Source organism: Pleurodeles waltl, chromosome 4_2, assembly GCF_031143425.1.
Source record: "Pleurodeles waltl isolate 20211129_DDA chromosome 4_2, aPleWal1.hap1.20221129, whole genome shotgun sequence".
Taxonomy (NCBI): Eukaryota; Metazoa; Chordata; class Amphibia; order Caudata; family Salamandridae; genus Pleurodeles; species Pleurodeles waltl.
The window spans coordinates 448,751,184-448,764,881 of record NC_090443.1 but is presented as its reverse complement, the minus strand read 5'-3'; the positions used below and the strand labels follow the sequence as shown (position 1 = coordinate 448,764,881).

The window sequence follows — 13,698 nt, the reverse complement described above, 5'->3', positions numbered from 1 at the left end:
TCTCGTCACAGGGATACAACTAATAATAGTTAGACATTATTTTTCTAAACACAATCCCTGGGTGCTTCAAAATTACTTTTGAATGGACAATGAGCACTAACTTGTTGACACAAAGCACTTTGGTGTCAAGCAGGATGCAAATAGATATTGGCTCATGGGTGGTCATTGGGGACACAGTGCATCACACAGAAAGTCAATACTATAGAGCATTGTTAGTTACTGTTGGGCATCTTAGTGGGGGTATAAAAATACTCCTTTAAATACATAATTGCGCTGCGTAAAAGCTAGTCCAGGTGATCTGCTTGGCTCTCTGGCAAGAAGAGCTGGAGCCTTCTTTCCCAATGAGCTATGTTTATCTGTAGAATCCTAGCCAATCAAACTCTCCTAGAACTGTGGTCTGAACTAGTGAAGATAGCTTAGATTTTAATATGTGAAGTCTTTGAGTTGTATCTACATAATTTGTAGATCTCGAAGTCCGCCTCACAGGTGATCAGCAGGGAGGAAAAGTTGATATTGCACCATGTTCAAGAAAGTGTGAAGGAGGGTACACAGTCCAAACAGGTTATATGGCTATGAAAATTGGTAAAAATGTACAGATTGTGTTGCTTGCCATCTACTTGTCTATGAATATGTCAATTCAAAGCAATTTGATAGATACTGCTGGTGGTTATCTGGACTCGAGTTAAACCAAGAGTCGTTACTTCTTATTTCAATTTCAGCTTCCTTACTTTATATATTGTAATAATGGGCAAGTCGCCATGTTACTTGCAATAGTTCTTTTATCTCACAATATGAGATGCCAGCTCATATCTTGTCATCTCATGGGAAAGAATCAGACTCAACATTTGACAAATCCAATCAAGTCATTCATCAAGTCGCATAGCATTGCTATCATACTGCTACAATGGCAATAACACTCATAATAATAATAATGATAATAATAACAATAAAAATAATAATAACTAGTTTTTTGCAGGGCTTCATATGATATGCTATAAATTACATATATCACTATTCTTCTATTTAATGATAATGTACCTATTCCAGCAAATGCTGCAGTTTGCTAAAATGTTTGAGAAAAGACAGTAGAGGTTTATGAATGTACTAATCTTTGGTACCTTTGGAAAAAAAATCACAATCTTACTAGCAAATATATACTGTCTATAATAAAATGCACGCCACCCCGCCACTTCACCTGCAAAGTTTACAAGTACAATATTGTCCTATGTAGTTAAAGCATAGAAGAGGTGAAACTCACATTTATTTTGCAGGGCAGTCATTTGGTCACCCAGGGTTCTTTGACCAACAGCTGAAGATTGAACTGTCACACAAAGGGAAAATGAGATAATTAGGGTAGGTTGTATATACCTTGTATTGTCAATCACTATCAGTGCTCATAAAGTCCTTCTTTTATAAAAGTGCTTTATTTAAAGTGAAGTGAGATGCCAACATACCTCACCAGATATATAACTTTCCTTTTCATTCAGTGCTCACTATGAGCTAAATCTCCTCAAGGTGCTTAGGTAAAAGTGAACTAAAAGTGGCAGCTTGAGGGAGTTGGACACTGAAGTTATGCATGGATCTAACCATGTGCCTGTAGTTCCTTAGACGGCTTGACTATCTGCTCCAAGTTCCTCATACTGCATTTTCAAGTGTTCAAGGCTCCTTTCACTGTTCAAGGGTCCCCAGATTCTCGAACTGCATGTCCATATGCTCCAGGCCCTTTATACTCTCTATGTGTACCATGAGCCTCATACTGTCCATGTTTCCTGAGGTCCTCACAATGCCTAGCCCTGTTGCTGAAGTTGTTCACACTCCTTGTCCACGTGTCCAAGGCTTTTCACAGGGCATGTCCATGTGCACTGAATTCCTCACGCGGTATGTTTATGGGCCTTAGGCTCCTCAGTATGTCTGTCCTTAATCCTGAAGCTTCTCACAATGTGCTAATGCACCTTCTTTTACCAAAACTGCCTAGCAACCTCACCCTTTTCACCCTTTGCACAAAGCTTCTTATACCCTCAGGCCCTTAATAAGAGTTTGGCGGGCGGCATGTTCCTGGCATGAGGATCACTCAGAGGAAGCTGATGATCCAAAAAGATTAATCCAGGAGTGACCAATGCTGTGAAGGGGTCCCCCAGTCTCTCAGCACAGTTCTTGAGGAGCTTTGCATAGGACTGTATCAGAGCCTGCCATTCGGTGTTACCTAGCAGCCTGCCACAGACAGCGATTGGTGCTGCCACCAACAACGAGAAATATTAGACTGAACCGCCACCAAAGCAGGAAGTCCCAAACCAGTCCAGAGGCCGCAATGGCCCCCAGACATGATTAAGAAGATTAGGGCCTAGTGTCCACAACATTCACAAGCTGAAGTACCACTCAATAGCTGACCTTGAAGAGTCACTGCTACCGAAGACTGGTGCTGCCATGTGTGCCTGCAACAGACCCAGTACTGTGCAGATCGTCATGCTCACAGCAGCTGCCGTGATTTTCAAAGGATGAATACACCCTTTGAGGGCAGGAATGCACCTAGAAACGAGAGAGAGTCTGAAACATGCAGGCAAATCTGTTGTAGCACTTGGCACATTTTGTTACAAAAGCTGCAAGCGATGTTTCACTGAGGTGCACACTTATCTTGTGAGAACATTTGAGTGAGTTGTATGCGATCTAATCCTGCTCACGCTCTAATGTAGTGGAGATCATAAAAGTGAGAACTATTGTGGGAGGGGAGACGGTTACAAGGGAAGGAAGAGGAAGTGTAATGCTTCATGTTTAAAGGGAAATTTCTGACCCTGTTTGATGTAATATTTAAATTATGTAGCATTTTATTCTGCTGTGAAATTCAAAGTACTTTCTTTTCATAAAAGGACATATTTATTTTTAGACATTATGTTTTTTTTGGACCTTACGGTTATGTGTATGTTGTTGGGCCATTGAGGTCTGAGTACTCTGCCTACCATGCAACCTCTCAGAGAAGGCTATGGCTGCTTGTCTTCACCACCCTGAGAGTCAAATGAAGAAAGACTTATACATGGCCCAGTTTGCAGAGTGATAGTAGGTTGGAACCTAGGACACCAGTAACACATTTACTCAACCACGACAATTTGGGCCTAGTAGCACCCACTAAATGGGGGTCTGACATATGTTTTATGTTATACATGATATCTTCCCTTTTACTTTTCACATACATGTGTTATGCTTTGTTGCAAAGATATTTAGAGCAACAATACCTGTTGGTATGCCAGCTGTTTGCCAGCACTTCTTGGCACTTTGTATCATGGGCAATATTAACAAATATCAAGAATATTAAGGGCTACATGTACGCAGCATTTGCACATCGCAAACTATTTACCGATTCGCAAAAAGGGATTGCGAGTCACAATTAGGAAGGGGTGTTCCCTTCCTAATTGGGAGTCGCAGTCTCATGTATGATTGTTTTGTGACCGCGAATGCGGTCACAAAACAATCGCAGTTAGCACCAGTGTCACACTGGTGCTAACCCATTCGCAAACGGGAAGGGGTCCCCGTGGGACTCCTTCCTCTTTGTAAATGGCAGTAAAAACTTTTTTTTCAGAGCAGGGCACTGCCTGCTCTAAAAAAATGAAAAGAAAACTTTTCATTTTTTGTTTTTGAAATGCATCTCGTTTTCCTTTAAGGAAAACGGGCTGCATTTAAAAAAAAAAACTGCTTTATTTAAAAGCCGTCACAGGCATGGTGGTCTGCTGTCTCCAGCAGGCCACCATCCCTGTGAGGGCGGCCTTTCCCAAGGGGGTCGCAAATTGCGACCTACCTCATGAATATTCATGAGGTAGGGAATTTGCCACCCCCCTTGCGAATCGCAAACAGTGTCATTGACACTGTGCAACATAAGGTTTTGCGACTCGCAAATTTAGTCGCTCTGACTCGCAATTAGTGAGTCGCAAAACCAAACTTTCGTACATGTAGCCCTTAGTATCTTATTTGTAAGCTCTGTGTAGTCTCCATGCCACAGGACGGAATGCCCACCTGGCGGGCTGACTCAGAATTTTATAAATCTAAGGGCCGTGAATCATGTACTACTGAGTAGTTACTGTGCTACATAATTTAGTAATGCCACCCACTTATGTGCAATTTATTCTTAATGTGTGTTAAAATGTATTAATTTGTGTACACTGTATTAATTCAATAACAGTAGGTGATTGCATATCTATGTAGTGAGATTTACACATACATACCCAACATATATCCAGTGTATTTACCCATGCTAACTGGATTGGCTTAGAAGTAATTTTGATTTAAAATTAGCCTAACTTGTAACCATGCCAGAATTACTTGAATTCTACATTCATAAATGCTTTGCAAGTTTCATGTTTTCTCCCCTCTGCAGGTGCAGTTTTAAAAAGTGCTTGTTAGTTATAATAGTATCATTGTTTATTGTAGTGTAGTGAAAGGACAAGGTTTACTTGTTTATTTGGAACTTGGATACAGACATAGAGACTTTGGTGTTGGGAGAGATCACCTTGTACCAGGAAGCCCAGACGGTTGGTTATTCTAGGCGGTGCAACTGTACTCTTCTTTGTTTGAACAGTGGAACCTGAGGAGTATATATGGTACCACAGAACAACTCATGCTGATTGGTCCATTTGGTGGGAACCGATGCGAAAAGTCTTGCAGAACGTTCTTTCACGTATTACTTATGTGTTCTGTAGAACACATAAATCGCGGAGAGAATACTGTTTCTCGACTTTGCTGATTTCCTTTACCCCGTGTGTTGAGCTTTGTGCTTGAGCACTGACACTCTTTCCCCCAAATCTTAAACAGTTTAAAAGATGCTGGGACTTTCACCGCAACACTTTTGATGCTTAATTTAGAATAGGAAGCTCCTTTCTGGAACTAATTGACTTTATACTTGGCCTTTTGTACGTTGTTATATTTTGCATCTTTTTTCCTCATAATATACAAATTCCAATTTCATGACCATTAAAATATGTATGCTCCTACAATACTTTTAATAAAACTCAGCTAATTGAATTGATTGTTACTCCGGGCAAATTGCCCCAAAAACTGTAAGATTTAGACTCCATCCTATTTCTTATTCTTATGAAACCACATTGGTTTCACTGTGATTGAAATGTATTGCTGATGCTAGTTCCTTCACTAGGCTCTAGGTCGACAATCAAAGGTCCATACGACACTAGGGGGATTCTCTTTGATGATTATGCTAAGAGAATGAGATTTAAGAATCTCCGCTCTGTCAGTTAATAAGAGGCGTCTGTTATTGAAACTTCTAGAGGTGTTAGTTTGTGTTGTACACTGCATTAGTAACTGCAGAACAAAAATCAGCTACACCCCTATTTAAATCTAAGTTCTTCATCCAACTGACAACCACATGGTTATTCTGAAAACCTGGCATGGGTCCTGTCTTCCTGGACTTATGCCTGACTACCTTGAGTCAGAGGATCACCATGGGACTCAGTAAAATGTGGTTGTTGTCAAAACCTACCATTGCCTTGCATGGCGGCGACGACCAAAGCAGTGTCATTGCTTTCCACCTGCTGGGGCTGTTTCGGGCCTGCATTGAGCAAGAAAAAAAGCAATCCAATCATGTTACTCTTTTTAGCTTGCTGAAACAGAAGTATAAATCATGGGAACATATTTAACACCTGTCTACAATCACTGAGGAATTATTTGTTAATTTAGTTGTAAATCTTTTTTCCAAAAGCATAAAACATGCAAAATGTGTCCTAGTGTAGTACAACCTCATAAATAATAATAATTTATATTACACAGTTTTAAACACAAAACATTAAACAAATATGCAGTGAACATAACAATGGAGGAGATAATGGCCCAAACCATTAGCAAATAAATGAAGTGCTCTCCCAAAATTGTATTTATGGATTCAGTGACCACTAAAATGATAAAAATGCAGGCAGATAGCAATGGCAGCAGCGAACACATTCTAGGAGGGAACAGTATTTCTGATTGGGAATTTAACCACAGGATTAGTATGCAGGCAGAAGCAGGTCATGGAAGTATTAATGACCTCTATGACTCCTGGCGTGCCTCTTAGTCCCACTGTCACTACCCCCTGCTAAGCCCACTGTGCTGTCAGAGCATTTTTACTTCTCTGGTTTACACTCCTTGTTCTTCTTGTGGATGTGGTAGAGACGTAAGAGTCTGTTAAGTGGTAATGCACAGACCAAGTGGTCAATCCTGTGCCATCTAACTGGGTCAAAGAGCACACAATGATACTTCGACTACACTTGGTATTTTGATGAATCACTGTTTATGAAGCAGCTAGCATGCACAGGCTTAGAAAAGAGAAAGGCTGAACTAACCAGGTAACTTCTGTGAGTAGCCTATTGGTTTCCGCCTTTATGTCTTGCTTTATTAGGCCTGACCCCCTAAAAACTCTGGAAGGCATATAGGTTAGACAAACCCTGCCATCACTCTGAAAAATCAACCTCTGCAATATCCCTTGATTCACCCGTTATTATTGTGGCAGTGGACATTCTTCTCAGCCCTTCAACCAGTTTTTCCACTTGCTCACTAATCTGACACTCTTAATACCATATCCCCTGCTGCAGGCTCCCTGCACTTCCAATAAAAACAAATATCTACCAACTTTTCTTTGGCAGTAACCTGGGGAGACTGTCCATCAGACACTAAAAGTATCTAACCATATCCTCCCTTCTATGTTAAAAAACACCTGAGACCTTCTGTTCACTCACCTCTTAAATACTCCAGCTGCCCAGCCTTAAGGCTATGTGGGGAATGCTGCCAGTACACTTGGGGGCATATTTAAGTGCCCCTAGTGCCATCGGAGAGTGGTGCTATGTGCTACACTGTATTTACAAGGTGGTGTTAAGCCACTTTTTGTGGCGTAACGCCACCTTGTAAATATGGCAATTTCACACACAGAACTTTGCGTGGAAGGGGCGTGCAATGGGTATTGCTGTGGGTGGGCCACAGCAACACCCAATGCATTTTGACACTGCCTCAGATTATAACTTTTCATAAACCTGAGGCAGGGGTGGCATTAGAGTGGCACCACGAGGAGAAATGCTTTAATTTCTCCTAATTTTTGCTCTTTCTATGTGTGCTGCATTTTGGCCCACGGCAGCAAATTTAGTGCTGGCGCCAGGGGAAACACAGGGGTGTGCTGTATTCTAGTAAATACGGTGCATCCTTCCGTTTTGAAAATGATGGTGCACGATGCTGCCAAAATTGGCGCAGCACCACGCAATGTCATTTTCTATTAAATCTGGCCCTTGTCGTCCTGGCGCTTGTCTCCCGTCACTAACAGTGTCAGAGACATACATGTAAGGTCTTTGGCATCATTTGGTGTGTGCCACAAATCCACCGCCACTCACAATAGGGCAGCACATTGTTATTATCCAACATGTCTGTCCCAGAATACAAAATGATGGGTCGAGTACCCCTAACATTCAAATCATCTAAAGCTTCAAAGCAATGTGATCTTGCACTATTAGGCCTGTCTAATAAACATTGAAACTAGTGCTGCATCTTCTGCCTTCATTCAATACGTATAAAGAGACTGGAGCAGCATAATTTTGACTTCACCCTTATACGTAATATATATGTGCACTTTGCACTACATACTTTGTGTGTCCTATTGTTATTAATGTAAACTGTTGCACTTGAGCTCAGCACTGAAGTGCATTCACTGTAGGACTAGAAATTCATAAACTCTGTGTGCCTTAACCTTATTAAATTAAATATGGTCTTTAGGAATTGAATAAAATTATCCTTATACTACTGACATGTATTAACTTCAGAAACGAGAAGGATTTGTGTAAACGTATGCACTAAGGTTTTCACATTTGAATTCATAAAGTAGCTCTTAGTTACAGTTATACTAATGAATTCATAGTTCCATTGCATTTAATTAAAACTGCAACATGAATTTAATTTGAATTTATGTACTGACATTCTCATTTATTTATAGTTGTATGTACACAAATGACACACATTAAATGTGTAAACTTCAAATGATTAGACCTGAATTTCTTTCAACATGTAATGTTGTTTTTTTTTTCTGCTTGCATGTCTTTTTCTTTGCAGGTACGATCACATGGATTGTTCGTTTGAGAATAGATATAACAATGTACTAGTAATTGAGAGTCTGAGAAGAGGACCTTGATAAAGAACATGGAGAACAAAAGAGTAAATTGGCAGTGTATGTTCAGTAATCAATTGGAGAGTTGCAGGTACCCAGGGTTGGCATCTTCCTCAGGAATGGTCTGGGAGAATCCCCAAATGTTTCAGCTCACAACATAGGAACGAAAAGGACAATGGAATCCCTGATGGTGTGAAGATTTGTGTGGTATTAACTACTGTTGTTACAGGGCGATGTGAGCCACTATTCCTTTGGACTTTGAGAGGTGCAGACCTCTATGTTTTTCCCCTTTTTATCCCTTTGCTGAGTGTGGCTTAGGCTAGGACTTTAACTCTAGAAGATGCCCAAAGGAGTGAAACGCGGACATTTTCCCATATATACATGTGTATATATGAAAAATTCCTTAACGTTTTGAGATTCCTTTCAGATTTAATGATCTTTGATTTTTATCCTAAATTAGATTACTTTAGACATAACTCATGTTTAAGAGAGAGGATTGGAGACTCTTCTCTGAGCACCAGGTTTTTTTGCTAATCTTCTCTATTGCAGTAACTGAACTTCTGATTTGTCTCATGATGGTTTGCCTGAACTTCCTCAGGAGGTTTGGTTATCCTGATGTTATCCTGTATCTTTACAGCATGTTTTCAGACTGCTTTATATTAACCTGACTGTTAACTTGTAATAAAATTCCTTAACTTTATTCATGATTCCTGGTTCTCATTGTGTAGCCAAATAGGTTACACTGTTAATTGGAAATTGTTTGACTAATGCTAACTCGCCTCTTGTGTCGACAAAGAAAAGATCCACCAGGAAACCGATTATAAGAGATTGGCCCAGTACTCCATCAAGACAATGTAAACCAGCCATGATCTCACATCTCTTTCCTCCTGATAAATAGGAAGTTATGCAAATAATGTATTTCTTGCCAAAACACCAAAGTTCAAACAAAAAAGTCTGATATAAAAGTGTGAAACTTTTTGAAAATGCACACAAAACAGAGCAATGTAGTGGCGGGCTCTTGTCCACATACATATTTATTCCAAACCAAGAAAACCTCATATAATACTCTGCTTTTTCGTTACATTCACACATTTCTTCATTAGTTCTACTGTCTTCAGTCTTGCATAAAAAGATCTTTTACAATCTGTTCGTCCAACGAATATGGGTGGTGATTCAATACAGGTTAACACGTAGGCTTCTTTGGTACTATCAAAAGAGTACAAAACTATCAAATTTTGTGTTGGGAACAGCTCAAAAGTGTCAACATGGCTGTCCGCTGCCACCTCCATCTCCAATGTATTCCTCATCACTTCCCGGCATCTTCTTCAATGAAGGTGTCAGCCTGCTCTTTAGGCCTCTTGTCGCTTAAAAGGATAACCAGCCAGAAGTCCTCTCCCAGAACTGCAGCTTTCTTGTCAGCCAAGTAGTGGTGCAGTCAGTCCTGTAACTCCTAAGCATTAACCCACACCAGAGTCGTTCCCCTTAATGTTGCTCTGCCCCTCTGTGTTTACATTACTGGGTATTTTACCAAAATATTGAATCAAAAATATTGTGGGTCACAAGTATCGTGGCCACCATATTGTAATATCAAAAATATTATGAACATTAATATCGAAGGAAAGAATAACGCTATTTCATGTATTTAATAGTGTCCTTTACTTGTACACAATGTTGTTTTATTTAATCTAGTTGTTGAAATATACTTTTTATTAAATGAGTTTGATAAATATTAGTTCATTAGTGTTAAGTTATTAGTACTATAATAGCATTTCTGCTTAATTTGTTTTAGTATAGTTCCTCATATTTTGTATGAAAGGTATTTTTAAATTTAAATAGACATTTTTTATTTTGTAGCAGTTTGTTGGGTTTGTAGTGAGATGCTTTTTAAAATGAAATTTATTGTATTTCATTTATCATTAATATTATATGATTTATTTTTAATTAATTATCTAAAATATGTAAAGTACTTATTAAATTGTGTTAATAGATTTAAATGTATTCATTGTTTTAATACTAACAATGTTATTTAATTACTATCAAAATCTAAATAATGTATTTTTTTATATTAGTATTTGGTTAAGAATTTTAATATTTTGTCACTGTTTATTATTTAGGGAAGTAGGGAAATAAGGTATAAAGAATTCTCAGTTTTGTAATTATTTTTTGTATTTGTAATTTAAACTTTGCATCGTTACATTTTTTTATATTTAATAATGGCAGGAATTATTTTAAATATTTGTACATGCTTTTGTTTATATTTAAATGTTTTATGTAAAAATATAGGAGTTGAAATGGTAAATCTGACCATTCCACATTTCAACACTTTCCATATTGTTGTGTAGAATACTGTGAGAAAAGAACATCCAACCCCTCTAAAGTTCAACACTTTCTCTACTTTTGCTATAAGTGGAGTGGGAATAGTAAATCTGAGCCCTCCAAAGCCCAACACATTTCCTACTGTTGCTCATATTGGAGTGGGAATAGCATATCTGACCCCTCCAAAGTCCAACACTTTCCATACTTTTGCTTATGTTAGACTGGGAATAATAAGTCTGGCCCTTCCAAAGTTCAACACTTTCCCAATTATTCGCTAGATTAGAATGGTAAGACTAAATATGACTCATTCAAAATCCAAACCTTTCCCTAATTTTGCTTACGTTGGAATGGAAGTAGTAAATCTGACCCCTCAAAAGTCCAACATTTTCCCTTGTGTTGCTTAGATTTGGAGTGGAATTAGTTAATCTAACAAGTCAGAAGTCCAACTTTTTCCTTAATGTTGCTTAATTGAAATATATATATATAATCTCCAACCTATATAATTGTTTTTGTTCACCAAATCAATAGAGTCCCACAAATATGAGAGAATGGCAAAAACATATTGGAAGAGGAAAATGTCAATGTCAATGAATCTTATATATAATTAGGGCCTGATTAGGAGCTTGGTGGTCTTGGTACTGATGTAATGGCGGCTGTGCAACCCCTGACTGCTGGCTAGGTGGTCCGCCAGCCAAATTACTAAGTTGGAGGCTTGCTGAACGAGAGACCACCGGAGTCCAGCTGACACCACCAGCCATTCTCTGACTGCCTCAATGGCAGCTGAGGAATAGCAGCTGTTAAAGGGCAGTGCAGACAAGGTAACCGCTGCCCAGATTGTGATGTACTTTTCCATCAAGCCGACTGTGGCGGGGGTCCAACTGCCTTGAGATGGCAGAATCGAAAGAAATGTGGTGTTAGCTCCCACATTCCCTTCTTTTACCTTCAGTCTCCGATGTGGACACCTTCATCTAGGGCCCCATCTTCACAGCAGTACCTTCACCCCACAGAAAAAAAGATTAAGCAGGTAAGTACCTTTCACATTTTCCTGCCATCGACTGGACTGGGCGTATACGATCCCGACTCCAGTTATGGAACAGTACTTATACAGGGTATTTTTCCACATGTGTCATAAATATGTGTGCATTTTAGTGTTATTTAGTCAAAATGTACACACCTCCATCGACACATAGAAAATATTCCTTGTATTGCTGACAAATGTACCACTCCGGTCCACCACAATCAGTGATACTGCCATTGGGCCAGCGGTAACATCATACTATGGTAGATGGGAGACCGCCAGCTCAGCGGTCTTCTTGGGACCGCTGCGGTACAGTGGTAAGATGGAGAAACTCGTAATAAGGCCCTACGTTTTTTCCTACTTTTATTATTAATAATTTTTAAAAAATGTATTTTTATTACTTTTTCATTTTTTGTATTTCTAAAGTACACATTTTTATTTTTTTACTTTATTTTCTATTTGTTTAAATAGTTGTATTTATCTTTTAGGTATATTATTACTTTAAGCTTTACTATCTATATTAAATATGGTGCTCTATGTGTTAAATTTGATATACTCACCAGTTTTTTACAGTATGTTGGTCCTCACCATTTTTGTTTTGCGGACCCCTACACTCACCCACACACTACTTCTTTCACTTACCAAACTCTCCAAAACTATTTCTCTGCCCAGGCTGTGCCTAAAAACACAAGAAAAACACAAGGAATGCATAACAAAGAGCTGAAAGGTTAATAAACAAAAAAGGGGGACTGCCCATTTGCCATTTCACCCAGTAAGCCCACCCACCTATTAAACCCAACCATCCTGTACATTGTAGTCATGGACTGCACAAACGTATCCAAATTTCCAAAGGGCATTAAGGCATGGCTGCCTTCACTGCACCATACCACCATTAGGCCCGCCAGGTGTTCTCTTAAACAGTCACACTCAGAGTGACTCGCTCTTTCACTCACATTTGCATAACCACACAAGATCCAAGTGCATGTGAGGCAAGACATATAAAGAGTCCAAAACAGAATTCTCTAAAGGGTCAAAAAACTATGGTGTGGTACTAACCATCATTGGAAGATGTGACAAACAGCACCACGATAAGCACATAAGACACTGCCAGCAGGGTGCAGATCACGTGAACTGGTTTCACCCTCCTCAGGAAGTAATTCCTGCCTTAAATAAAAAATTAACATAAACAAACACAGAGCATTAATCGATACAATAGGTACAACTGTGACACAATACAATATGTGAGCTTTTTAATGATGCAATTCCATATAATGATCATTGTGTAGTACTTAACAAAATCTGTACTATCAGATTTGACATTTTTTATAATAATAATTATCACTTAACTCAATGGCAATAATTTTTTTGATCTCAGAAGAATAAAAGGCTGCATGTACCTGCTGGAGATTCGAAGTTCTGACCTTAAAGTGAGACCGTATTATTTTCAAACACCTAATGAACTGGAATGTGGATGTCTGTGATCCACCAGTGTTTATTGTCTACGGCCTCTCTGATTGTATTTAATGGAGAGCCCAACGATTCAATGATCTACTGCTGGAGTAATGTCATAATATTGACCCTATTAAAGTAACAAGGGGTTGACTACCTCTTTAATGGTGACCATGTATGGCAGACACCACGTAGCCAGTGTTAGTGAGATAGGAGGCAATGTTCACCACTGTCTTTAGGGTTGGCAGTGGACACTGCAAAAACACCTCATCTGCAGATGTAAAGACTACTGCTGGGGTTTACAGAACAATCTTTTCCTCACAATACTGTGGAGCCATCCCAGTATACCTGAAAACCACACATAACAATTTAAGTGATATGCTACAGTAGTGAAAAGCCTGTTTGGTAGTTGTCTAAGATCTAAGACCTCTTGCCTTTTCATCAAACTTTTAGTAGGTGTGCACCTTTAACACCACACCCCCAAGGAAGCATTGTGCAAGCTAATGATGAGCTTCCATTCCCATCCATGTAGGAAGGAATCCTGGTGCCAAGCTTTTTTTTTAACCCTGAATGGATGAACTTTCCAGTTTCTGACCCTGGCCCAGAAGTACTTCAAAATTAATGAAGACTTCAAAGTTTGCCCATTGAAAGAGAAATGGAGAAGAATGCTCAGACCTGACTAGAATCCATAATCAACTGGGAATGAGAGCAGATGGTTCCTTGGGTGAACTTGATGTTTATTAGGCCAAAGGACCATGTGCTCATTGGGAGTATCTAGCAATCTTGTCAGTTAACC

General features: G+C 39.2%; 1 protein-coding gene across 1 annotated transcript in view; it reads right to left on the bottom strand.

The window, feature by feature from the left end:
- Window positions 1-13,698, bottom strand: part of LOC138293891 (hepatic lectin-like) — a 58,874-nt gene that overhangs the window by 9,481 nt on the left and 35,695 nt on the right. Inside the window, exons 2-4 of the mRNA XM_069233182.1 lie at window positions 12,510-12,617; window positions 5,480-5,548; window positions 1,259-1,321 (exon numbers count right to left, since the gene is read on the bottom strand). Of these exons, the coding sequence (XP_069089283.1) occupies window positions 1,259-1,321; window positions 5,480-5,548; window positions 12,510-12,617 (240 nt within the window). The remainder of the gene's footprint in view (window positions 1-1,258; window positions 1,322-5,479; window positions 5,549-12,509; window positions 12,618-13,698) is intronic.